General features: G+C 43.5%; 2 protein-coding genes across 7 annotated transcripts in view; one reads left to right on the top strand and one right to left on the bottom strand.

The window, feature by feature from the left end:
- Positions 1 to 27,172, bottom strand: part of CDH23 (cadherin related 23) — a 653,830-nt gene that overhangs the window by 159,109 nt on the left and 467,549 nt on the right. For all 5 annotated transcript variants that reach the window (XM_075610599.1, XM_075610600.1, XM_075610601.1 and 2 more), the window contains 2 exons: positions 3,650 to 3,710; positions 1,370 to 1,518 (listed from right to left, as the gene is read on the bottom strand). In XM_075610599.1, the coding sequence (XP_075466714.1) occupies positions 1,370 to 1,518; positions 3,650 to 3,710 (210 nt within the window). The remainder of the gene's footprint in view (positions 1 to 1,369; positions 1,519 to 3,649; positions 3,711 to 27,172) is intronic.
- Positions 13,045 to 26,058, top strand: C8H10orf105 (chromosome 8 C10orf105 homolog). 2 transcript variants are annotated; one of them, XM_075610169.1, is made up of 3 exons: positions 13,045 to 13,407; positions 13,539 to 13,594; positions 25,099 to 26,058. In XM_075610169.1, the coding sequence occupies exon 3, from the start codon at positions 25,104 to 25,106 to the stop codon at positions 25,533 to 25,535; it is 432 nt and encodes a 143-aa protein (XP_075466284.1). In that variant the 5' UTR covers positions 13,045 to 13,407; positions 13,539 to 13,594; positions 25,099 to 25,103; the 3' UTR covers positions 25,536 to 26,058. The 2 variants fall into 2 exon arrangements, with proteins under 2 accessions (XP_075466284.1, XP_075466285.1); XM_075610170.1 differs by lacking the exon at positions 13,539 to 13,594.

The following is a 27,172-nucleotide window of genomic DNA, read 5'->3' as shown; positions in this document are numbered from 1 at the left end:
TCGAGGTTGGTGCCTTAACCACTAGCCCATTCCTTCTCTGTCATGCACCATGGTTGATATATTCCCATTTCAAGCAATGTTTGCCATTTGCAAAAGGTTGGAATCATAAATCATTTGAGATATATTTATGATTCAGATCAAAACGAGTCCAAGTAGTTACGGGTGTTCTTCCAAAGTTGATTTAACTGTTAGCAAAATGCTGACTCTTAACAACATTTTTTACAACTAATATTAACCACTTCAGTGTTGGTTCTGGAGGGGTACGCAGAGATTAATATAAGTGTACTGCTCTAGAAAGGCCGTTAACACTCAAAAGAACAAACGTAGCCAGGAGCTCTTAAACATCTTCTCCAGCCACATCAAGTTTTAGAAATAACCAATGCATTTGCTAACATGCTAATACACCTAATTGAGATCCCTAAATGGGATGTTCATTGGTAATCAAAAATCTATGTTCGGCTCAGCGCCCCATGGGTACAGTAGGTTTCAGAGCCACTGAACAAAGCCATTGATGTTGCTTGGCATTGATTCTTAAATGACTATTCCATGCAATTCCATGCAATGCCTGCAATGCGTTTTTGGCACATTCAGTATTGGCGGGTTATGCTATGAAATCAATTATCTTATGTTTTTTTGCATGCTATAACATTACTTATTTACTTTGTTTTTGGAGAGGCATTAGTGAGGAGTAATTGGGTCAGCGGAATGACACCAGCACAATGTGACTTCATGCATGTCACCATCTGTTGGATAATGGGAAGGTTTTACTGATGCAGATCACTGTCATTGGTTTGATTATCTATCATTTAACTCGTGTTTATGTTAAGATGAATTATTTACTTTTAATTCCAGTTACGGTACTGGGTGATACAGGAACATTACAGGTTTATGAAACATTCTCTTAAATAGAATATCTTGCTCTGGCCTTCCATAGCACAAACCACTTTAAAATCAGGCTAAGAGACGGTGTACCTCCCGGTTTATGAGGATTATGCTCTTAAACACACTTTGATCAATTTTTACATCCATGGATTAGTACAGTGGTAGCGCAAAGTGGGGGGCGCGACCCCCAGGGCGGCGCGAGATTACCGGCGGGGGGCGCGGGGTTTACAGAGGCCCCGCGCGTTTCCCAAAGGCACTTAAATTAAGTGCCGGGGGAGCTGCAGGGCCTCTGTAAACACTACTTACCTGGATTCAGTCAGCATCTGGAGACGCGTTGCCATGTCAAATGACGCCGCGGGGTCATGTGACGTCATGTTGCTATGGCAAGGAGGAGGGAGGGGGCGCGTGGAGAGGAGGACATCGGGCAGGGGGGCGCAGGGAAAAAAGTTTGCGCCCCCCCTGGATTAGTACATTGATTTCACCTTACCCTTACAGAACTTCTCATGGGTCCTTGGTCACTGTTGTAAGCTTCTACCACCAAAACATGGGATGAATTGGTCTCTCTGTCTAGAGGTTGGGTGCCCCGCATGACTAGTCCCGTGCTGACATCAATTCGGAAATTGTTTTTGCTATTTCCTATCAACAAAAAAAAATTATGAAATGTATTTCAAATACATCTATATTACCAATATCAATGGCTTATCCCAGTATTGCATAGGATACATGAGCATACATCTTGTTCCATTGGAGGGCATTGATAGATCACAATGACATCACTGCAAACCATTAATGGGTTGGAATATTAACCATTCTCCTGCAAAAGGGGTGAGAAGTGACGCAAGACCAGCTGACGCCAATGATTGTGAGCAAACGTTTTCTGTCTCAACCGCTCATCAGCACAGATTCTAGTTATTCTCTTGTCTTTCCCTTCCGACATCTCTCCTGTTGGTGACTTCTCTATTTGCAGTGTAAGCCTGAGTACTCTAGACATGCTGTGGTTGTTAAACATGAAAATAGGGAAGCACTTTGTGTACTTGTTTTGTAAATGTTTGGAAACTGTGCGAAAACATAGCTGTCATAGGAACTGTGTTCTTGGCAAGGTTACATTTTTCACTTAATAATGATCTTTCTATTATAAGGTTGTCAGTGGATGCAGTGTGGTATGCAATATAATTTACAGTATAGGTTTAAAAATTACAGGCACAGTAAATCCCTGTGTTCAAGAGCTTACAATCATCTTTTAATGCTACCATTGCATTGCAAATAAATACAAAGGATGGGGGGGGGGGGGAGGGTGAGGGGGGGACAACTACGGTTCTCAAGGGCCACCAACAGGTCAGGTTTCAAGATATACCCTGCTTCAGCACAGGTGTCTCAAGCAGTGGCTCAGTCGTCAACTGAGCACCTCTGCTTAAGCAGGGATGTCTTTAAAACCTGACCTGTTGATGGCCCTTGGGGACTGGAGTTGCCCACCCCTGACGTAGGAAGCCCTCCCGTAACCAAGTAGGTTTCTAATCATATGAATCCTTTTACGCTGCTTCACGATAATATTTTGTTGTAGCCAGCAGCAAACGGGCTCATATCAGTTTGTTTGTTTTTTGCTACTGCAAAGAGGGATGAGTCCTGTACAAAAGGTGCTTGGTTTTGGACTCATTACTTAAAATGTTAAATTTGCACAACTGGCATGCACAGGTGAGCATTGGAAGATGAGAGGAAACCATTAACGGGTCATTCTTTTACTGTGTATGTATATCTTTATTTATATAGCGCCATTAATGTACTTAGTGCTTCACAGCAGTAATACACGTGACAATCATATAAATAACAAAATAATACAAATAACACATAAAGGGGAGAAGTGCTTCAGGCATAAAAGTAACATTTCGGAAGAGGAGTCCCTGCTCCGAAGAGCTTACAATCAAATTAGTAAGTAGGAAGAACGTAGAGAGACAGTAGGAAGGTGTTCTGGTAAGTGAGTCTGCAAGGGGCCATGGCTTATGTATGAGGTGTAACGTACCAGCCACAGAGCTACTCATATGCTTCATTAAGGAGGTGGGATTTAAGATGGGTCTTAAAGGTAGATAGAGAGGGTGCTAGTCGGATATTGAGGGGAAGGGCATTCCAGAGGTGTGGGGCAGTCAGTGAGAAGGGTTTAATGCGGGAAAGGGCTTTAGATACAAAAGGGGTAGAGACGACATCCTTGATCAGAACGCAAGAGTTGGGATGGTGTATACTGTAGCGAGAAATTAGGGCTGAGATGTAAGGAGGAGCAGAAGAGTGTAAAGCTTTGAAAGTGAGGAGGAGCATTAAGTGTGCGATACGGGATTTGATAGGAAGCCAAGAGAGGGATTACAGCAGGGGAGGCGCTGAGACAGGTTTAGGAAAGAGTAGAGTGATTCTATCAGCAGTGTTTAGGATAGATTGTAGGGGAGACAGGTGAGAGTCAGGAAGGCCGGACAGCAGGAGGTTACAGTAATTGAGGCAGGAGAGAATGAGGGCCCGAGTCAGAGTTTTAGCAGTCGAGCAACAGAGGAAAGGGCGTATCTTTGTAATATTGCAGAGGAAAAAAATGACAGGTTTTAGCTACCTTTAGAATGTGAGAGGAGAATGTGAGAGAGGTGTCGAGTGTGTTATACTCTTGAAGTAGACTATACAGGAGCCTGATTGCAAGATGCCTACAAACCAACGTGGAGGAAGAAGTTGAAGGCATTGGTGTTCCATTGGGCATGAGGCTATTGACATCCACTACTGGGATCCATCTACTTACCACTGACAATTCGATACCACACTCTGCCGTTCTCCCCTTCATCTGCATCAGTGGCTTCCAACTTGAAAAAATAAATAAAAATTATCACATAAGAAAATGTATTTTTAACGGCTGAAAAGGGAGTTTTTCCAAATGTTGCCTTCAGTTCTGCATTTGTGTTTAGAATTCATTGTGCAACCTTGATTTTGATAAATGGATGTAAAATGTGAAGAGGTTACAGTTTCACCAGCACTTGCTTGTAACAAACACACTTTGAAGGGTTTACGCCTGTATACTATGTATTGTGGGAAGAATGGGCACTATAGGCAGGTGAAATGGTCAGCAGTCTCTGCTCACCTCTAAGGACTATTTGGGAGTCACAGGCTGAAAATGGTATTTGAATGGAAAAGTACTGTTTTTTTTATTATTGAGAATGAATTTAATTCTCTGAGGCTGTTTATGCTAAAAACCTGTGACTGATTCCTGAAAAGAAATACAGGAGAAAAGTGTGTGCAAAATCGTATGGGACGAAGACTTATCCACATAGCCCCATTGTACTTAACACCGGGATTTAACAAGACTTTAGTTAGGTCATTCCTAAATATGGCTTCCGTCCAGACCCTAAAACATGGGTGTTCATAAAGAGGAGAGAGATACGTGTGGTATAAAGGCTGTGGTTGAGGAAGTATAGAAGTCACTTGATTCTCTAGTAGTCTGTCTGTCGCCACCCTTAGGTAAGAGATACTTAATGGGAGTCATGCTATTTTAGTGCTAACATAACATGGCGTTAAGTTTATGCTCAGGGTCGCACAGATATCCCGGGGTCCAGCACAGTTCTGACCGTGTTACGAGCCCCATTTCACACCTCGTGGGCCCCCTCTATTTCTCTCCCTCTTGCCATCTATTTCTCTCCCCTCTGTCGCACCTCTCACTCTCCCCCCTCAATCAATTACCCCACTCTCACAATCCCTGCCCCACGCCTCACATGTATTTGTCTCCCCTGCTTCTCACTCTTACTCCCTCATTTCCTCACTCACCCCCTCTCTCCTCTCACCCCCCTGCATCAATTACCCCAATTAACCTACTCTCACTCACTTCCTCCCCCCACACAATATATACTAAAAAAAAACCCAATGCAAAAAACTTCCCACCCCAAATACATATTAAAAATATCCCCACCCCCCAAAATACATACGTATAAAACAAACCCCAATGCATCCAAAAAAATGACCCCAATACATATAAAACCCACCCCAATGCATCTAAAAATATACCCCAATACATATAAAACCCACCCCAATAAATCTAAAAAAAAGACCCCAATACATCTAAGAGACCGCAAAGACCCCAATGCATCTAAAAAAAAAGACCCCAATGCATCTAAAAAAGAACCCAATACATCTAAACAAGACCCCAATGCATATTAAAAAAAGACCCCAATGCGCATGTAGCCATGTTTTCCCCATGGCTACTAAACTTCTCTGCCTAACACGTAAGCCCTGGTACCAAATTTAGAGTTGTTCTTGTTGATGTAGAAGTGTGGAGCCAGGGCTCTGGTTCACCTTCTATACCTTTTCCTAAGGAGAGTGGGAGCATATACCCCATACTCCCTCAGGGAGCATGGGAGACAAGGAGAGACTCCTGGGGCCTCAAGCTCCTTGGGTTGGCTCCAGGGACCACAGAAGAAGAAGATCTGCTGTATTATGTCAATGTGCTGTGAGGTATGCTGTGCAACAAGAATAAAGACCACAAGTTATATTTTAGTCCTACCTGAGGCTGCAGTCTTTCAGGGGAGGCAAAGAGGTTTTACTGCAGGGACTGCACCTATCCATGATAGGCCCTGTTGGAATGGAGGCGCTGCACTGTATAGAAAGAACCCAAAAATCCGAAAACCTTTCAAGTTCTCCCCAACAACATCGGCGGAAGCTCAGTGCTCCTGAGAGCAGGTGAGCAGAATTACACCGGTAACCAGAACCAAATGTCCCTTCGGGTGGGGGAAAAGGGGTTACACATGTAGCACCTTTCCCCACCCTAAGTGAGATCATATAGCTACCGGTGTATTCTGGTGCATATCTGTTTGGTAGAACAGAAGGCCCGAGATCTCCGCGGTGGTATAGGGAGACATCAGGACAGGCTATCAAGGATGGTTCGGCAGTCAGCGCAGCTCCTCCAGCCCAGGAGGATCCTGGTGCAGCCAGGATGAAACTCATAGACAACTCTTCTTGGTATTCACACTCCAGACATCAGAACGGAGAGGGTATAACTGGGGTTTATTGGGTACATCATAGATATTACAGGTTCCATTCCCTGAAGGCAGTACCCCGGGCTTGTGGCCCTGAGCACCCCTCCTCAGCATACCTTACCCCCTAACAGGGCAAGGACTCAGCCCACTGCTGTGTCCTCATAGCAGGAAGGGCAGCACAGAATTAACTCCCAGAACCCTTAGGCTGAGTCCATGCTGCCGCAGACCGCCCAGAGGGGTCCGTACGCGGCACAATCAAGTCCCTTAAAACATTGATCGTGCCCATAGACAGCGCGGGCGCGCGCAAAAGCAGGAAGGTGGGTGCGTTGCGCGAGAAATCAGTTGAAACTGATTTCTCGCCGCGATGGGCAGGTCACGTGAGCGGTTCAGCCAACGAGGATGAACCAGCTCCGTGACACCCCTAGACTTACCCCCCATGGCGCATCTAGCATGGCCAAAAAACACACCCACTCCACGTGCTCGGACGCAAGCTGTATGGACCCAGCCTTACTTTAACCTCTAGGGGGAAACCCCCTCCGTCCCAGGGGAGTGGCTTTTAAGCCGGCCTCCTACCAGTCATAGGCCCCCATTGTAATACCAGGCTACTCCTGAACTTTATTAGGTAACACACATACAGTATAACAATACAACCAGGCCCTGCAGGAATTGCTCCCAACACTGCCCACTCTTTACTGGGACTTCTAGTACTAGAGGGGCCAGAGAATTAGTAGCCTGAGGGGTCTTGGCTACACACATATTACAAAAGACCCCAATACAACTAAAAAAAAAGAGACCCCCATACATCTAAAAAAAAAAAAGCAGTTGCCGCTGGGCCCTGGCTCTCCTCACTTGCAGGCCTCGTCCTCTCTCTGCCTCACGCTGGGCCCTGGCTCTCCTCACCTGCAGGCCTCTTCCTCTCTCTGCCTCACGCTGGGCCCTGGCTCTCCTCACCTGCAGGCCTCTTCCTCTCTCTGCCTCACGCTGGGCCCTGGCTCTCCTCACCTGCAGGCCTCTTCCTCTCTCTGCCTCACGCTGGGCCCTGGCTCTCCTCACCTGCAGGCCTCTCTCTGCCTCACGCTGGGCCCTGGCTCTCCTCACCTGCAGGCTTCTTCCTCTCTCTGCCTCACGCTGGGCCCTGGCTCTCCTCACCTGCAGGCCTATTCCTCTCTCTGCCTCACGCTGGGCCCTGGCTCTCCTCACCTGCAGGCCTCTTCCTCTCTCTGCCTCACGCTGGGCCCTGGCTCTCCTCACCTGCAGGCCTCTTCCTCTCTCTGCCTCACGCTGGGCCCTGGCTCTCCTCACCTGCAGGCCTCTTCCTCTCTCTGCCTCACGCTGGGCCCTGGCTCTCCTCACCTGCAGGCCTCTTCCTCTCTCTGCCTCACGCTGGGCCCTGGCTCTCCTCACCTGCAGGCCTCTTCCTCTCTCTGCCTCACGCTGGGCCCTGGCTCTCCTCACCTGCAGGCCTCTTCCTCTCTCTGCCTCACGCTGGGCCCTGGCTCTCCTCACCCGCAGGCCTCTTCCTCTCTCTGCCTCACGCTGGGCCCTGGCTCTCCTCACCCGCAGGCCTCTTCCTCTCTCTGCCTCACGCTGGGCCCTGGCTCTCCTCACCTGCAGGCCTCTTCCTCTCTCTGCCTCACGCTGGGCCCTCTGACTTCAGCGCACACCGAGCCTCCACTCAAGCCCCCGCGCGCCGGAAGCTGGGCCATGCTTACTCCCGGCGCGCCGACATCAGAGAGGCCAGTCACCCGCTGACGTCAGAACACTTGTCCCTTCTGTCCCCCCTGTCAGTGGCCCTGCCTGTGCTAATAAGATACACAACAGCCATTGTTTTTTCATATTATCAAGTAATTGAAACTCAGGGAAAGCAACGTCCATGAATGATTTTGATAATGTCTTGGTAATAGCACAGACCTTTTGGGATCTGGGCCTGAGTGTGTTCCTTTTTACTTCCTATCCTCCATTGTGTTTTCTTGCTACCTTACACAGCTTGCACATCAAGGTCTGTTTCACCTTTTGGACTCATCAGCTTGAGTTTGGTTGCTCACTTTGTTTGTGAAGGTGCTTGTGATTAACAACCTAAGGTTATGTTGGATAGAAAGCGATAAAACCCCTCCATGCTGTACACAGGAAACTCATGAGTTCATGTGTAATCCTCTCTGCCCGGCTTCCGAGCGAGGTTACATCGGTGCTGTGTGTATATGGTACTCCACATGGGTTGCCTTGACTTAGGGTGCTGGCATTTGTGCGGCTGGGGTAGCAAGGTTGTGAAATAATGAGAGCTAGGAACTTTTACAGTACAACCGTCATTTATTTGTGTCCCCAACTCAGAGACCGCTCAGACATATCTTGACACGTTGTACAGAGTTTGATACAAAGACATACATGAATACTTCTCTTTCATCTGTGCCACTCTTAACACTTAGGCTGGGTCCATAGAGGTGGAAGCTGTGCTCCTCCGTACTGATGCTGAGGCTCGCTTGCTCGGTCAAGAGCGATTCCATGGACTGGCAGGCGTGCGCGATCGGTAGGCGGGGGAGGTGGAGCAGTGACGTTGCTGGGCCAATAGCCCGCGAAGCGCCGACGTCAATGTCACGGCGTCAACGTCACGGCGTCGACGTCACAATGTTGACGTCATGACGCTGCTTCGCGCTGATTGGGTGTTTTCAGCCGACAGCGCGCTTAGAAACAGTTTCGGCTGTCGGCTGAAAATCCCTGCGTCTCAGCACTCCTGCGGACGCTCGTGGGAGCCCCCTCTCAAGACATCCACCCTGAGGATGACGGGGCTCATCGCGGAGCGTCCTCACGGCTCAGCGCGGCTTCCCCCTCTATGGACCCAGCCTTAGATGGATTGTACTCTGATTTCATTTCTTAGGTAGTTGTGGGACTCGGCCCCCCATGTCTCTCCTCTTTAGATAGTGATCAGACTACTCAAGGCCTCTATGGGAAATCCTGATAGGTCTCATGGTGCTTGACCAATAACTTGCTGTATTTGGAAACGGCCACTTCCACACACAGAATGATAAGGAACATTAGTGCTGATCCGCGGATAGAGCTGATGAGATGGCACCCAGAGGCCCTCTTTTCTTGAGACCCTCTATGGCGTGCTGTATTCCGTTTACCCAAACTGTAAAGGACCCTTTTTCCATCTTTAGGGGCTCCTTACTTGAGGGGTACTGTCCCTATCTACAACATAACAAACAGGGGGCCTGGCCTATGCTATCACCTTATTAATATTCCCATCTACACTCCCCGAGGCTCCGCTCCATTGGAGCTCCGGGAACCTGACGTTCCACAACAGTCCCTCCTCCTTAAATACCCCTGCGTGACGTATAGATTCCCATAGCAACCAAGGTGTGGCCCAGTATAGACCAGTATTGTTAGTAACTATTTAGGAGGGGGATACATATGTATTTTACACAAGACCTGCTTTACCAAGCAACAATTATTATTCAGAAGGCTTTATACAGCAACGCGATCATTTAAAAGGGCATATTATTATTATTATATCATGTTTATGGGATAAAATAGACTAGAAACATGATATAACAAAATATAACTTGATTGCATACAAGACCTGCCCTCTGAGCTACATTGATGCTACCTGGAAAGACAGGTAGCACAGGACTCTGAAGAGTATACAGGCAGAGAAGGGGTCAGGTACAGCTCTAAGCAGACAAAATGAGTCGTTCCTCTTCTCAGTGAGGAACCAATACAAGGTACAGTAATTTGCAGGCAGCACAAGATAACAAATGAGCACATTCAAAATGTTATGTGCTGCCCTCTGGTGTCCAGCTTGGTACATAACCGTAGTGAAAAATCCTTGTTTATAATACGATGAATCAAATATTTTTTTCCACCATACAAACACCATAGTGTTATAGTAATTATTGCATAGTTTATCAAATATATTGTGGTGTATGAAGAGCCTAACAAGGAGGCAAAGAAATAACGTCTATGGGTTACTAAATCCACCAGCTCATTAAAATTATAGGTTGACAAGGTTCAATGTTAATCTGATTCTCAGAAGAAAGAAAATAATGCTGAACATAGAGGCACAGTTTGATCACATTATAAAAGTGGTATTCCTCCGTAACCTCCTATTACATTATCAAGCATAGCCAGGTGGTGCACACAGGCCAAAACCGGTACAAAGCGGTTTCATACGATTGTCAAGACAAGTTCACGCCACCTCAGACCTGGCAGAGTTTTTGACACATATACAAGGTACAAAAGTGATGCACAGAGATGTAGAGTTTGATACATCTCATTACAATCTGTATCATATAACTCCCCCCTATCTCCTCCTACTGCCCCTCTCCAAATCGCAAGGTGGCGCAAAACTCAGAGCAAAGACATACATTCTGATACATTGACGCAAACAGACACAAGATGAGAATAATGCAATTTACGTGCATTTTGCTCCAAACTTGCTATGATACATCTCCCCCACCTAATCCCTCTTTTGTTTCACAGGATGAGAACCGGAGTTCAACTGCATTACTTTTAGATCTGGGGACCCTGTAGTTCCAGAGATATTCCCCGGAAAATGTACCCCTGTACATTTGTTTTTTTTTAACATCCTGGTTTTTAAATGTCCCGCGTCACACGGACCAATATGCCGATGTTATAAATACATTCTAATAACAATGACTACGATAGAGGATGTGAAAACGTGGATACAAAGACAGGCAGAAGGTGACACACATCTTTAACGTGACACGCACAACGTGCAAATGATAAAAACAGCTTAGTGGCATTAGTATTCATTACGTAACGCCGGAGCGTGAACGGAAATAAAATGTTGCATATTTATTTGAAATTGTACGTTTATCACCTTGTGCAAGAAATGCTTAACAGGGGCACTGACAGAAGGAATACAACAGGCAAAATGTCGTAAAACACAAAGGTTCGTACGTGTCGCAAAAGGGCTTTTGGTTGCACAGCTGGAGCAGGGAAATCTCATTTTAACTTGTTCTTGTACTCACCAGATATGTATTTTTTGGGGGGTGGGGCACACAGACTGTTTGGCGTACAGATATTAATGGTATATACTAAAAGATACTTTTTCTGTATGTCAAAAAAAAGTAGGAAGTGCGTCAAAATCGTTCACCAAACGCAACTAGTTGTAAACTTTAAAACGTCTAAATAGCGCTAGTGCAGATAGAATGCGTGGCTCTGTATCAACCAAAAAAGCCGTTAACGAAATGTATTATTTTCTGAACTTGACTATTATAAATAATATTACACTAATAATTAATATTTTCTAATACTAGTTCTAAGTAAAAAAAAATACATATAATTCTGTGTAGCCCCCTTTCCCTATGCCTAAGGGAACTACGCGGGTGACTACGCGTGCTGCTGTACCTGTCTGCCCACAGGAGGCCTAAGCCTCCACCTCTGGGAGCCTGGGGTGAGCTCTGTCTCCTTGCGTGCAGCGCCTCCACCCATGAGGGATCCCAGCAGCGCGGGATAACCCCTCATGGAAACCAATACACAGTAATGAGTAATACACCACACAATGTATAGAACTAAAGTTTACTGCAGGGGAGCGCAAAGTTTTTGAGCTGCACCCCCCTGTCAGCACCCCTCTCGCTCCCGCGCTCCCCCCTCACCTTGTTTGCGGCGTCAACTGACGCCGTGGGGTCACATGACGTGTTTCTATGGAGACGGCCGTGTGACATCACCACGCATAACATTGTGGCATCATATGACGCCGTGTTGCCATGGCGACGCGTCACAGCGTCTGAAACAAGGTAAGTGTTTAGTGTTGCAGAGGCCTCACGCGATCCCCCGGCATTTCCTTAAATGCCTCGGGAAAGAGCGCAGGGCCTCTGCAAGCACCCGCGCCCCCACCAAAAAATCCAGCACCCCCTCTGGGGGGCGCGCCACACACTGTGCGCACCGCTGGTTTACTGTATACACATACTAACACATACAATAACGGCAATAACCTTACCCACAGTATACACCCAATGAGCCAACACGTGGTGGTTCCCCCAAAGTACTGTGGGTGCTGTGGCACCAATACCCCTGGTGTCCTGTCCCAGCAATTCCCACCCAAGTGACAGGTAGCGCTACACCCTGTGGATGTAGGTGCACGTTGGGTACTCCAGTACCTAGGTAACCTGTGTTGGACCGGGTCCCGCGAAGCGGGGCCTCAAACACAAATCCCCTCTCTCCGAAGGGGTCCGGATGCTCCAGCCGGAGGGTCTCACAAAAGTCTATGCATCCTGTAACCTGGTCCCAGGCCGCAGGGCACAGCGTGGCCGTCCCTATCTGGGGCCGTCCCTACAATACTACTTCGCTAGTGTCTCACGGCTTGTCTGGGGTCTCGGGGCAGAGTTCTGGCCTAGTCTAGGGGCTACTGGCACCCTGGACGCATCCATCCTCTCTGCAGATCCTGGAAGACTGACCCGCAGGCTTTCCGATATCCTGTTCCTCTTCTCTTCAGAGCCCTATTGGCTGGGACAGCCCCATGTGGTGTTTCCCTCCCCTCGGAGGATTCTGGGACATGTAGTCCAGCGGCTGCATGTGCGGAGCTATCCAAAGATGGCCGCCGCCGCCTCCTCCACTGCCCATGCGCGCCTCGCCGCACTTCGCATCTTGCAAAATGGCCGCCTCCAGCTCCCGATCGCGCAGAGCTCTGGGGAACCAGTGAGCAGCTCCCCCGCACCGGCGGCAGGGTAGGGGGACTCGGCTACATCTGGTTTCATGTTAATTGTGTCAAACTGATATTTAAAAATAAAACAATTATACGATATACGCTTCATGCTTGAAGCCTTCTTACATACGACCCCCCCGTTTATGGCGGTTTGTACTAATTTTTATAGCTCAAATGTTGACGCACAAAAATAAGTTGAAATGATCTTAGTACATACGGTCTGCACCAAAGTGTGGTACAAACACAAAGCAGATGCAAATATATCATTGAATACAGCAACTGTGCCCAGAAGACAACCCACAGATCAAAGCAAAGTAAGCAACAACTGAAAAGTTCAAGGAAAGAAGCTGGGATTTGCTAAGACAGAGAAACATAAAGAAGCTCTTTATATTAACCTTCACTCCGTCCCATCCCCCTCTAAGCCCATCTCAACTTTACAGCAACCTGAAGGCTGGCATTCACAGAACAAAATCCCGGACCAGACCGTACCATGTACACATTCCACAGGGGGAAATGAACTATTTGGGGAGCTCACACTGTTATTTCCAAGAGTAACGAAAACTAAAGAGTTTTGCAAATCCCATCAGTCCTTTTCACCAACTTGAAGCAGACTGCACCCAGTGTAAACGTTATCACAGCCCGCCACTAAAGGACGAAAGGAAGCTGAAGGTTTAGAGAGTCTGTGTTTTGTGCAAAAGTTTCTGCTTTCTCTCCTCTTTGTCTGCATCACCCACACCTCTCTCCTCCCTCTTGCTGCCCTCTGTCTCCCCATCCCCCTAGCAAAGGGCACTCTGCCTGGAAGAGAACAGGCAGCTACCAGTGAAAGGCAAAAGCCATGAGAAGACTGCAGATCCTATGAACAATCCCACAACTAAGGTAACCAAAGAACATTATAACAAGGGCTCTTCCACTTCTGCCAGCATTGCTTTTTAGCGGGATGTTTCAGGTCAGAGCGATGGGAACATTACCCATCACATTTACATGGGGTCTTCTCACTTTCCCCTCAGCATTGCCTTCTTCTTGTATGCTGAGAATCAGCGAGAAGCCCTGCATCTCTCATAAGGTGAGTGTCCCAAACGTTGCTTTCCAGCATCTGATGAGAAGAAAGATACAGGCCACTTGGGGTCCACTGGATTTTTTTTGGGGGGAAAAATAAAATAAGATGGTCAATTGCAGTAGCCAGAGACGCAGAGTTTTATTCATTCAACTGCAATGGTGCCGATCAGGACACTATTACACGGAAACTCCTGTTGAAGTAAATAGAAGTGTAAGTGGGATAGCTGCTTGTTGATTGATTTGTAGCCAGTTACATGAAAGAGGCAGCGGAATAAAAATGACAGTTCCCATTCTAAATACTTGCACTGCTTTGATGGCGATGAGGCACTGTGAGAGTTTGGTTACCACCACATGATTAGCACCTCACCCCCCTTAGGAATAAGACACCTGCAGCTTTCTCTGTGCATCTGCTTCGATGGGTTGTATTTTCTACTTGGCCATGTACCTAGGCAGATGGACATGCCAATGCTTTAACCTTTTTCCTGCCAGGGGGTCCTGCAACGAATGAGGGAGCAGGGGTGGACAGAGATTGGGCCCCCAGAATATTTTTGCACTGGGGTCCTCCTTACACTAGTCCCTCCACTGGCTCAGTACAACAGTGCTGCTCAGCTCCAGTCCTCAAGCCCCCCCAACAGGTCAGGTTTTAAGGGTATCCCAGCTTCAGCACAGGAGGCTCACTGATTGAGCCACCTGTGCTGAAGCAGGGACTGATTGAGCCACCTGTGCTGAAGCAGGGACTGATTGAGCCACCTGTGCTGAAGCAGGGACTGATTGAGCCACCTGTGCTGAAGCTGGGATATCCTTAAAACCTGACCTGTTGCAGAGTTTTGAGGGCTGGACTTTGGCACCCCTGCAGTATAGTGCTACATGAAACGCACTCTCATCGCACTGCTTTATTTCGCTATAAAAGCACAAACACCATCCTAGCTGTGAATCCTCTGGGACAGGGTTTCCAAGTGGTGTGAAGGTCATTTGATATTCCTGCCAGTGATAAACAGTCCTGCATCGTGCCGGAGGCACCTTCATCCCCGCAGGGATTACATTTATATTCCAGACACTTCACCTGACTGGCCAATAACATCATTTATCATTAACAGTGGCTGAAATACCTTTAAAAATTAGTGGTACTGTGCCCGATATCGAGCAATTATAAAGCTGCTAAATAATGGGGTAACGCCTTTTTGATGTCACTTTTTCTCCTCGGAAGCGGCAGTATCACTATATTCTTTTAACTTTCTACCTGCGCCCAACCGAATGTAATCACAACCCCCCTCCGCCATTTATAAATCCTTGCCAGATCTATGCATAGTGCTATCGTTTAAAGAAATCTGGCTTTTATATTCAATAGAAGGTAGATCCTGCTTCAGCTATTACTTTGTGCTACCGCTGCTTTTGGCCAGAGGTACATCCCAAACTTTATCTGACACTTTAAAGACCACAGTCACCTGTACAGCCAAAGAAAATGAATGATGATATAGATTAGGAGTACGCAAACTGGGGAGGGGGCGCATGATTTTTTGGGGGGAGACGGTTGCAGAGGCCCTTCGCTCTTTCCCAAGGCATTTAAATGAAATGCCGGGGGATTGCGTGAGGCCTCTGCTGCTCACTTAACGTGATTCGGCCAACGCGTCGCCATGGCAACGCGGCATAAAATGACACCGCATGGTTATGTGACATCACATGACGCCTGTCACCATGGCAATGCGACGGGCACACGTCATGTGATGTCATTTGATGCCGCAACAAACGTAAGGGGTGAGGGGGGGGGGCGTTAGCACTGGGGGAGAGCAGGTAGGGGGGGCACATCACCAGAAGTTTGTGCACCCCCTGATATAGATCACATCTTCATTGCCACAAGGGGTGCTGGTCTCTTGGGCAATGAAGGCGTGAATGGGTTAAATCTTAATGGTTGATGCATCTAAATATTTTTAGTAATAAGTAGATATGAGTAAAGCAGAATTATTTTCAGTCACTTTTCTTTAAATGACCCTAACTGCCTGAAATTGTGTGGTAATAAACTCGTCCCTCCATTAGTATCACAGATCCAGAGTATTAAAACTGAAGTACAGTACTAGTACTACTCCCCCCCCCCTTCCCTGGCCCCGTGCCCTCCCCAGGTGACTGCACAGGTGCCTCTGAAACGTTGCCTTTGATAGATTATAATTTCATAAATGATTAGAATGAAAGGGAATTTCATTTGAAAGTTCTGCAGTTTTCCGTCATCTTAAAAAGGATGAAAGTGACAGCCGGAGCGCCGTGCCCTGCGCTGGGGGGGGAGGCAGAAATCGCTTCGTCTTTCAGCTCTGCCTGAACTTGAAAATGATTTTTGTACATTTTTCCCCCCAAAACACATTGTTCTGTTTATTCACGGATAATTCAATGTTTTGATTTGTGTGCGCAAAAAGGCGCGTCCTAATGTTACAAATGTAACTGTGCTAAGCGTTAGCATTAGATGGCAGCTCCTTCTACTGACATACAGTATTATGCAGCTTTTCTAAAACTTAAAAGCCCCGGACCCACTGAATAACATATTAAAAACAGTTGAAGCACTTAGCCATGTGACATCTTATAGTTTGATTCATAGACTTGTTGGGTGATAAAGGATTTCGTATGAAAGAGGAGAGTTGATGGTTTGATAATAAGAATGATATGTGATTAGGTAGAGCGCTCTGGGCCATATCTACATATCTACTAAGGGGTGCAAAGCTATTAGCTAATTAGCTAATACCCATTATTGCCCATTCAATAGAATAGGGTGTAAGGTGTTGTATGGCTTTTCTTTTTGTTTTGTACTACTTTTGGAGTGCTGAGCCATCCCACAAGAACAGCGGCATAAACCTCATCCTAAACAGGTTGTTTTATTTCCCATAAGGGTCACAAAGTCACCAATCACTTTTAATACAATTTATGAGCGCAGATCACTTTTTGTATCACGTTGTATGGCTTTGCACTGCTCAGTAAATACAGCCCTCCATGTTTGATCTTTGTCTGTTTGCCTTCGGTTTAAAGCAGATCTTTTTTTGTGACGGTACGTGCCAGTGTACAGTGTGTACTCGCACCTTTATCTCTCACCTTCTCCACCTGCTCCTCATCTCCGACAGCATCTTCTTGTAACGCCGTGTCACCATGGCAATGTGACGTCACATGACACCGCGACGAGAGATGAGGAGCAGGCGAAGGTAAGAGGCAGGGTACCGGCACCTTTTACATTACAAAAAAAAGAAACACAGGTTGAAAGTATTTAAATACCAGTGACTCCTTACTACTACGTACTTACTAAGGATCTGATGCAATTCATGCAAATGTGGGAAGAATGCCAGATGTTTGGGATATATATATATATAATGTGATTGGGATCAATCAAGGATGTGAATGGCACAGTCCAGGGACTTTAAAAAGATGCTCATCATGTTTTCACTCCAGTTTTGTCTTTGTGCAAAACGTCTCCCACTTCTGAAACACTGAAATTACATCACATAACAATGGAATACTTTCTTACATATGTTGTCTTTAAATACGAGAGCTAAATGTCATTTATTCATTTATGATATGCATATTTTGGAGGATAGTTACTAGTTATCAGTGAGTACCAGGATTTGATGACAGTAAGGTGGATGGATTCCCCTTTATCCCACAGAAGGGGTTAGCATTCATCAGTGCATGTTTATCATGTAGAACAAAAGGTGTACAAACAGCGCTTATACAATCAACAAATGATAAACCTTAGATAAATTGTCCGAATGGTAGTCCTGGAGCTGCCTGTTGAGATTGTTCTGGTATCTTGCACCCAGACTTGAATTTGTGGACAAAAGCAACCTCCTCTGGCGCTGAGGTGGGGACTTGAATTTTCTTCGTATAGACTGTGACCTCAGGAAAAAACAAAAGACAAAACATGCAGGAAGCCTGCAATGGTGTATTACCCAAGGGATACAAAACATATATATAGGAGCAATTTATTGATTGATTATCTATAAAATATACATAAAATATACATGAAAATATACATAAAAATTAATAAAATATTTGAACCAGTGCTTGGCACTAACTGGTGATGTGAACAAGCTGCTTGCACACTATCACAGTGGGAGGCTTGAAATTTGTGTCCAAGACTTCTGATCTTTGCTCCGCCTGGTAAAAATTGAAAACCTACTCACCAGATGTGAATAGGTCAAATGCACTGGTTAATGGTCTTTAAGGCCGGGATACACCGTCTGCCTGGCGGTGTTTACGTCTCCTGCTGCCGGGATCCTATCTCGTGCTCCGTCGTGAATCACTTCATGGAATGCACCCGATCCGCTCGCGCAATGACGTCACCAATTCTCGTCCACTGCTACGGTGTCCCAACAGTACCAAAAACCATCCAACGCGTTTCGAAAGCTCTATTGGTGTCTTTCTTCGTCAGGGATATGTGCTGAAAGCATCTATGCTGCTTTATATCTCAGTTTTTGATTGCAAACGGTCCATGATTGGTGTGATTAAATTAAAACAGTGTGATATCAATGTCTCTTGATTCAGATATTTGAAAGAGTATACATGATTTAAAATAGAGATGGAAAACAGACTGCAGGAATATTAATATACTGCAAGAATGTTAATACAATTGGGAATCTTTGACATGTAAATTATAGATGAATTAATCTTCTCTGTGTGAAAATGTATCTAATACGATGTTGTATTAACAAACATATTTGTTGTTAATTAAGTGACTAATTATTTAAGTAATACATGTTCATAACCTACACAGAGATGTCTGTTGGAAATTTTCATGATGTAATTCATATCATGGTGTCATATAGGGCATATTGCCATGCACATATTATGTACAGTCAAATTAACCCAATCATACCAAACAAATCATAGTGGATGTAGAATGGAAATACATGTGGAATATAAATACATATGGATTGAAAATACATTGATTAGTTGAAAGAATACATTAAACATAGTTAGAAACATAATCACAAAGTAGATCATATGATAACACAGCAATAGTAACAAAAGAGTGCGGTACTTGGTATGGTGACCGCAGTCATGGGTATATTCATAAATTAGATCCATAAATAGATCCATAAGGAAGGAAAAAAGGCAATTATATGCATATACAGTGCTATTGAATGGTGATAGTCCTAAATTAGATTAGTATGTGTCTATAAAATATGTGATGAACTAATTCATAACTTAACATTATAAGTGTTTTTTGAATTATAATATAATGTGATTATTTTACATTTGTTCCATCACTATTTGATGAATTTATTGAAAATTTGGTGAAAAAAAAAAATATATATAAAAAGTGATAATTATTTTTAATTTTTAATTTTTAATTTTATTTTTTTTTTTTTTTTTTTTATTTTTAATTATTTTCTTAAAAATTAAAAATTAAAAATAATTATCACTTTTTATATATATATTTTTTTTTTCACCAAATTTTCAATAAATTCATCAAATAGTGATGGAACAAATGTAAAATAATCACATTATATTATAATTCAAAAAACACTTATAATGTTAAGTTATGAATTAGTTCATCACATATTTTATAGACACATACTAATCTAATTTAGGACTATCACCATTCAATAGCACTGTATATGCATATAATTGCCTTTTTTCCTTCCTTATGGATCTATTTATGGATCTAATTTATGAATATACCCATGACTGCGGTCACCATACCAAGTACCGCACTCTTTTGTTACTATTGCTGTGTTATCATATGATCTACTTTGTGATTATGTTTCTAACTATGTTTAATGTATTCTTTCAACTAATCAATGTATTTTCAATCCATATGTATTTATATTCCACATGTATTTCCATTCTACATCCACTATGATTTGTTTGGTATGATTGGGTTAATTTGACTGTACATAATATGTGCATGGCAATATGCCCTATATGACACCATGATATGAATTACATCATGAAAATTTCCAACAGACATCTCTGTGTAGGTTATGAACATGTATTACTTAAATAATTAGTCACTTAATTAACAACAAATATGTTTGTTAATACAACATCGTATTAGATACATTTTCACACAGAGAAGATTAATTCATCTATAATTTACATGTCAAAGATTCCCAATTGTATTAACATTCTTGCAGTATATTAATATTCCTGCAGTCTGTTTTCCATCTCTATTTTAAATCATGTATACTCTTTCAAATATCTGAATCAAGAGACATTGATATCACACTGTTTTAATTTAATCACACCAATCATGGACCGTTTGCAATCAAAAACTGAGATATAAAGCAGCATAGATGCTTTCAGCACATATCCCTGACGAAGAAAGACACCAATAGAGCTTTCGAAACGCGTTGGATGGTTTTTGGTACTGTTGGGACACCGTAGCAGTGGACGAGAATTGGTGACGTCATTGCGCGAGCGGATCGGGTGCATTCCATGAAGTGATTCACGACGGAGCACGAGATAGGATCCCGGCAGCAGGAGACGTAAACACCGCCAGGCAGACGGTGTATCCCGGCCTTAAAGACCATTAACCAGTGCATTTGACCTATTCACATCTGGTGAGTAGGTTTTCAATTTTTACCAGGCGGAGCAAAGATCAGAAGTCTTGGACACAAATTTCAAGCCTCCCACTGTGATAGTGTGCAAGCAGCTTGTTCACATCACCAGTTAGTGCCAAGCACTGGTTCAAATATTTTATTAATTTTTATGTATATTTTCATGTATATTTTTATGTATATTTTATAGATAATCAATCAATAAATTGCTCCTATATATATGTTTTGTATCCCTTGGGTAATACACCATTGCAGGCTTCCTGCATGTTTTGTCTTTTGTTTTTTCCTGAGGTCACAGTCTATACGAAGAAAATTCAAGTCCCCACCTCAGCGCCAGAGGAGGTTGCTTTTGTCCACAAGTGCATGTTTATCAGCCCGCAAAACATTCATACCTGGGGAAGGAGGTTGTTTTGTCCTTCCCATTGGTCATTGGACTCCTTCCAGGTGTCTTCTCTCCCTCATCCCTAGCCCTTTACTTGCAATGTTTATTTCCAGCTGCCACTAGTCCATCAACAAGGCACACGTTAAATTCCACTCCCAGTGAGATATATAAAACGCTAACCCTCCCACATGGACATATGAAAGTTCACTTAAAACAGGCTGGTACCAGCCACGCAAAGTTCAAGTTTCTCTTACAGCTGTTCATATTCTTTTTTTTTTTCTTTTGCAAAGTTGCAACTTTGCAACTCAGATCAAAATTATGATCAAGACTAGAGATCGGCGGATTAAGAATCCGCCTCGGATTGTTCGGTTCCTTTGGGTCACGGATCAGTCTCAGGGGAGGCGGGGAGAAAGACTGCGCGTTCAACTTCTAATCCTGTTGGGTCTGATACCATACCCCGTTCCTCATGAGGTGCCTTATATTTGTCAACCCAATAATGCTTTGTGTGACTGTGGGAAGCCAGTGGAATCACTTCCTGAAGTTTGTAGAGTTTTATATATTTTAAAATAAAGTATTTCAATTCAATATGTGTCTAGCACTCTGGCAGATGGCAGAGTGAATATCTTTGTTGCTTTTCTCTTATACCGTAGCCACCATTGTGCATATTCGTCATGTAGCACAAAATGAGTACTCAACCTGTAGTAGCTCCCTCCCCCTGGCTTCCTTTAAAAGTAGACTTCTTCCAATTCCTGGTCCACTTCCTGGTTGACAGTTTAATGTTCCTTGAGGAACATACCGGAGATACCTGTGAGATATTCCAATAGCTTAAAGCGAAATCACCTGTACCGATGGGGAGAGGTGAATCAGCGGGCACTACGATGCAGGAAAAAACTGTTGAGGCTGGACTGTGCTGTAAAATGTTTCCTTTATTCAAACATGGATAAAAAGAGGAGGGGAGGTAAGCCCCTGCACTTCTAACGCGTTTCACCCGACGATTGGGCTTTTTCAAAGATTAACATTACCCGTGCGTGAGACATTGAAATACCGGAAGTAAACCGGACGTGACGTCACTCAGCCAATGAGCTGCAAGTATACCACAGATGGCATGATGGGAACCTGCATTCATGGCTGATGTGCGCTCGCGCGAGATACAAGGGCATCAGTGTCATGCGCAATAGAAACTAATTAAAAACAAAGAGTATTCAGTTTGCAATCCATTATAACCATAATAACAGTTGGATTTGGTTAATCATTAAACCGCAAGTCCCAAACATACAATGACATACATGTAATGGTATATACATAAAGATGTTCATTAATTGATTTGTTTTTTGTAACTGCGGATAGCAAACTTATGATTGCAATAATAAATTAAAAACATGTAAAGTCAAGGGTTAATTATAGATACAGTATTTCCAGTACATCAATATTTAAGTTCTTAACTTCCATATAGACAGTGCATATTTCAAAAGTGCAAAAAAAAAAATCATATTTAAATTCTAATAAAAAGTAATAATGACAATAACACCAGTGCAACTTATATTCTATGTTAATGCAATTATAACAATAAATTTCAAACAATTCTTTCATGGAGCTGTGATCTGTTTATATTCTAAAAAATGTTTAGATCATAATATACAACACCAATATGAACACTAAAAACCTCATTTACTAGTGTGTTCTAAAGGGAAAGAGAGAGGGGGAGGGAAGGGGAGAGACAGGGGGGGCAGGGGGGGGGGGAAGGAAAGGGGGGGGGGGGGACAGGGGAGGGAGGAATGGGAAAGAAATGAAAGAGAACACAAGTTGTGAATATACTCAAAGATACATTTACAAAATGCAAAATAGTCAATGTTGCCATGATACAAACATGTAGGCACATAAAGTGATTGATATAATACATATTGAATTATCAAGGAACAAGAAGCATTAGATATGGTCCATGGTGTCCTATCATAGTAAATAATTTTTTATTTACTATGATAGGACACCATGGACCATATTTAATGCTTCTTGTTCCTTGATAATTCAATATGTATTATATCAATCACTTTATGTGCCTACATGTTTGTATCATGGCAACATTGACTATTTTGCATTTTGTAAATGTGTCTTTGATTATATTCACAACTTGTGTTCTCTTTCATTTCTTTCCCATTCCTCCCTCCCCTCTTCCCCCCCCTTACCCCTCCCTCCTTTCCTTCCCCCCTCCCCCACTCCCCCCCCCTCCCCCTCTCCCCCACTCCTGTCCCCCCCCCTCTCTCCCCTTCCCTCCCCCTCTCTCTTTCCCTTGAGAACACACTAGTAAATGAGGTTTTTAGTGTTCATATTGGTGTTGTATATTATGATCTAAACATTTTTTTAGAATATAAACAGATCACAGCTCCATGAAAGAATTGTTTGGAATTTATTGTTATAATTGCATTAACATAGAATATAAGTTGCACTGGTGTTATTGTCATTATTACTTTTTATTAGAATTTAAATATGATTTTTTTTTTGCACTTTTGAAATATGCACTGTCTATATGGAAGTTAAGAACTTAAATATTGATGTACTGGAAATATCTATAATTAACCCTTGACTTTACTTGTTTTTAATTTATTATTGCAATCATAAGTTTGCTATCCGCAGTTACAAAAAACAAATCAATTAATGAACATCTTTATGTATATACCATTACATGTATGTCATTGTATGTTTGGGACTTGCGGTTTAATGATTAACCAAAACCAACTGTTATTATGGTTATAATGGATTGCAAACTGAATACTCTTTGTTTTTAATTAGTTTCTATTGCGCATGACACTGATGCCCTTGTATCTCGCGCGAGCGCACATCAGCCATGAATGCAGGTTCCCATCATGCCATCTGTGGTATACTTGCAGCTCATTGGCTGAGTGACGTCACGTCCGGTTTACTTCCGGTATTTCAATGTCTCACGCACGGGTAATGTTAATCTTTGAAAAAGCCCAATCGTCGGGTGAAACGCGTTAGAGGTGCAGGGGCTTACCTCCCCTCCTCTTTTTATCCATGTTTGAATAAAGGAAACATTTTACAGCAAAGTCCAGCCTCAGCAGTTTTTTCCTGCATCGTAGTGCCCGCTGATTCACCTCTCCCCATCGGTACAGGCGATTTCGCTTTGTCTGCACTCAGCAAAGGAGCACACAGACCCGGAAAACACATGGATATATGTGAGTACAATACTGCTTATTGAGAGCTGCCCCAGGTTCATTGGTTTATTTAGTTCTTGGATGTTATGAGAGGTTTGGAAGGGTCCTAGGACTTCCCCCATACAACTCTCTTCATCCCCGCTAGACCATGAGCTATCTAGGGGTTAATGCCTACAGCTTCAAGCAATATTAAGGACATTATGTGATCCGGTTTGCAGCGAGTCATTTTCATTTTTTCATGAGTGGGTAAATGCTCTGTAGCACTAGTTAATTGGGGGACCCTACCTCAATATTTTTTCCTCTATTCCAATAGCTTGATGAGCTACATGTGTGAGGTATAAGCAGCTCATAAGTATGATGTGACAAAGCCACTACCCATCAGCTGGTTTAGTTCACACTGTTAGAGCTACTGCCTAGAAAAGCTGTGGTTGTCGGTTCTTATCCTGTTGGGTCTGATACCAATACACCATTCTAGTCATTAGGTGCCTTAACTCTATATAGTTGGTATGGAAATAATTTTAAGAAGTGTGGGATGGGACTCTTTTAAATATACTTTGCGTCCCCATTTGCATATCTCGCAGCCGGGTACCTCAGCGGTCGGTAGGACGGTCTGTCAGACAAACCCTCTACCTGTTTTCTGATGTCCTCCATTCCTTTTTACACTTGCGGAGAGAACACCTAGAGCAGTTAAGGCTGTTAGGTTGTCCGGGGGAGGGCGTGGAACATATTGAGGAAACTTTGGAGGCCATCATTTGTGTGGCCCACAATAACTCACAACATATTGAATTTACAGGCATTATAAACACTTAGCCCTAAGAGTTTACCTGCTATTTTTTTTTTTTACACAGTGTCATTTTGATATTTCTAAAGACAAGTTAAACAACAACATTGTGTCTTTAACTGTGTTATCCAATGAGCAGTGTCTTCACAATTTGGACAACGCTTTTCCACGCAGTTGTTTTATACAAATAGTTCAATTGAAATCACATTCAAAGGAAGATTTTTTTTGAAAAGTTGATTGTATATTCTGATAACAGAGAATTCTTCTGTACTCACATCCCATTTATTTTACTTAACACAAACAGACTGAAGGAGAGAAGAAATTAATATATCTCAGTAGCTATTACCATAACAAGTAATTGAGATTTTGAATAGCAATTGTTCTGTAAACAAGTTGCTGTTTTTTAGATTGACAAATGTGAACATTCAGCAGACTTAATTTTGCCTTTCTCAATAATACTGTAGCTTGAGCTGTAGGTACATAGATAATTTGATTTACATTTTTTTTGTTTAAAATGTCACTTGACTTCATAAATCATGTTAATAGTGCCTGCTTTTTGCAGGGTACTTAATATATGTTATTGCATTAAAATATTATATAGAGAGCAAAATAAACTACTGAAATGTATGTTTGCGTTTGTTACAGGAAAGATGATTACGGAACATACAGGGAAACTTGGGAATGACACAGCAGCAGACATCAGTATCCTTGGACTTTTCAACACAACCATGGAGACTGTCCATGGAAACTCCACAGAAAGTCCTTCAGATGTCACAGACCCTCTGCCCATCATCATCTCTCTCATTTGCATATTCCTTCTGCTTGCCACCTGCCTCATTTTCGTGACACTTTGTAAACCTGCTGCACTAGACCAGTCTCTCTACGGGCCACATGAATGTATGCCATATCATGCAGAGAATGCCAGTGAACCACAACTAAGGCTCTGGAAGAGGCTGGGCTCGCTGAGACGCTCAATCAACAGTTTCAGACGGAGTCGACCCATCACTCAGCACCAGAGGACTTGCTCAAGAAGACCACCAACCAACCAAGACTGGTCCTTTATGGAGTCCACCAAAATGTGACCAACCACACTTGGTGTGCACCATGATGACATTTTTCCATACTACATTGGATGAAAACAGAGCACGGAACAATATATGCTTCTGTTTTACTGTGTTCACAAAATAAACTCTGAAGGGTTCAATCAGATGTACTCCTATGGTTACTTTTAATGTGGGATACAGAATTTCCTTAAGGAAGACGTACAGTGGCCACGTGAGACTGATGAATCAATACTGTATTATGACAATTACTTGATCGCTTTACCAGCCACTGTAGACATACTGCATGAGAAAAGCAAATTTCTGCAGACAACCAATGTATATTTGTTACACATGAAAACTATTCCTCGCTATTGTATAGCATCACTCTGCTGTTCACTGGAAGTTCACTGGTTTCTTAGTTGTGTTCTTCGTAGGTTTGATGCTAAGGTAATCTTATCCACTCTGTTTTTTTACCATATTGTTTTAGGATTCTATACACGAATCAAATGTTTGTCACTATATGTCACACTTACATAAATATATAAATAATACTCCCACCTTACTGATGAGTAAATCAATTGTGTAAGACTTATCTTATTTAAAAAGACATTTGTTCTACAGTAGACTAGAAATACAAAGATTGGTGCTAAGAATGACAAATGTGTTTCTCTTCCAGTGGGATGCAGTATTTCCCTGTAATTAGAGTTATTGAACATTTAAAGTTGTCTTTAACAGAGGAGAGTGAAATGGGGAAGAAATAAGTAAGAAAGTCACATAGATCAATAACATACTCAACCAAGGCCGGATTGTCTTTCTGTAACCTCTGGTTGGTTGGCTTTATTATAGTAGTAACAATGTCTGTTATTTCCCATGTGGGATAAAGCCCTATGGAGTGAATATTCTTAATATGATCAATGAATTATAGTGATTATAGTGAGAAGGTTGACAGATAACTTTAAGATTAAATAAATGGCCAATGAAGCAAAACTTTGTTCAAAAAGCTACACATTTCTGTAATTTAGGGCTCTCTGGCCCATTGAGTAGCAGGAGCATAGCCGCCGACAGGGGCAACAGCCAGGACTTCTGTCCCGGATTCAATCAGTCACGGGGCACTCTCCCATTACTGATTGGAGCCAGTGACCCTACAGTGTATGTGGTCCGCACTGCTGCTCCACTGGCTGCCCCTCCTTTATGCCCGAGCACTCCTCCTACATGGCCTATAGGGTACTCCCCATCGCTAGCCGCTGTCCAATCTGCACCCACCCTCCTGCTTGTTTTTCCTCCGGCCTGGGCACTCCAGCAGGCCTATCCGAGGGCCTCAGGTAAGCTTGTTATTACCCCCTTACACCCTTCAGGCCCGTTACTGGCTTATATCATCTCAGTACTTTCCCAAACCAGCTAGTGGTAAATGGGACAAAAGTCTACTTCCTCAAACAGCTTTTGAAATGTGAATCTCTGAGAAAGCCATGAGGACTTATTTGCATTTCCCAGTATTGCCAAAGCAAGGGATACAAGGAGCAGAGAACTCAGCAAATAGTGCGGGCTTCTTCCATTCATCCATGTGAATTGTCCCTCCAGTCAGTGGGAACAAGGAGGCTGATGCTGAAAGAATAACGACCAGTAGCTAGCTGTCCCTTTTATTGGTTCTGACATTGTTATTATCGCCCAGTTGCTGA

This window comes from Ascaphus truei, chromosome 8, assembly GCF_040206685.1.
Source record: "Ascaphus truei isolate aAscTru1 chromosome 8, aAscTru1.hap1, whole genome shotgun sequence".
Lineage (NCBI taxonomy): Eukaryota > Metazoa > Chordata > Amphibia > Anura > Ascaphidae > Ascaphus > Ascaphus truei.
The sequence above is the reverse complement of the archived record's forward strand: the minus strand, read 5'-3'. Positions and strand labels throughout refer to the sequence as shown.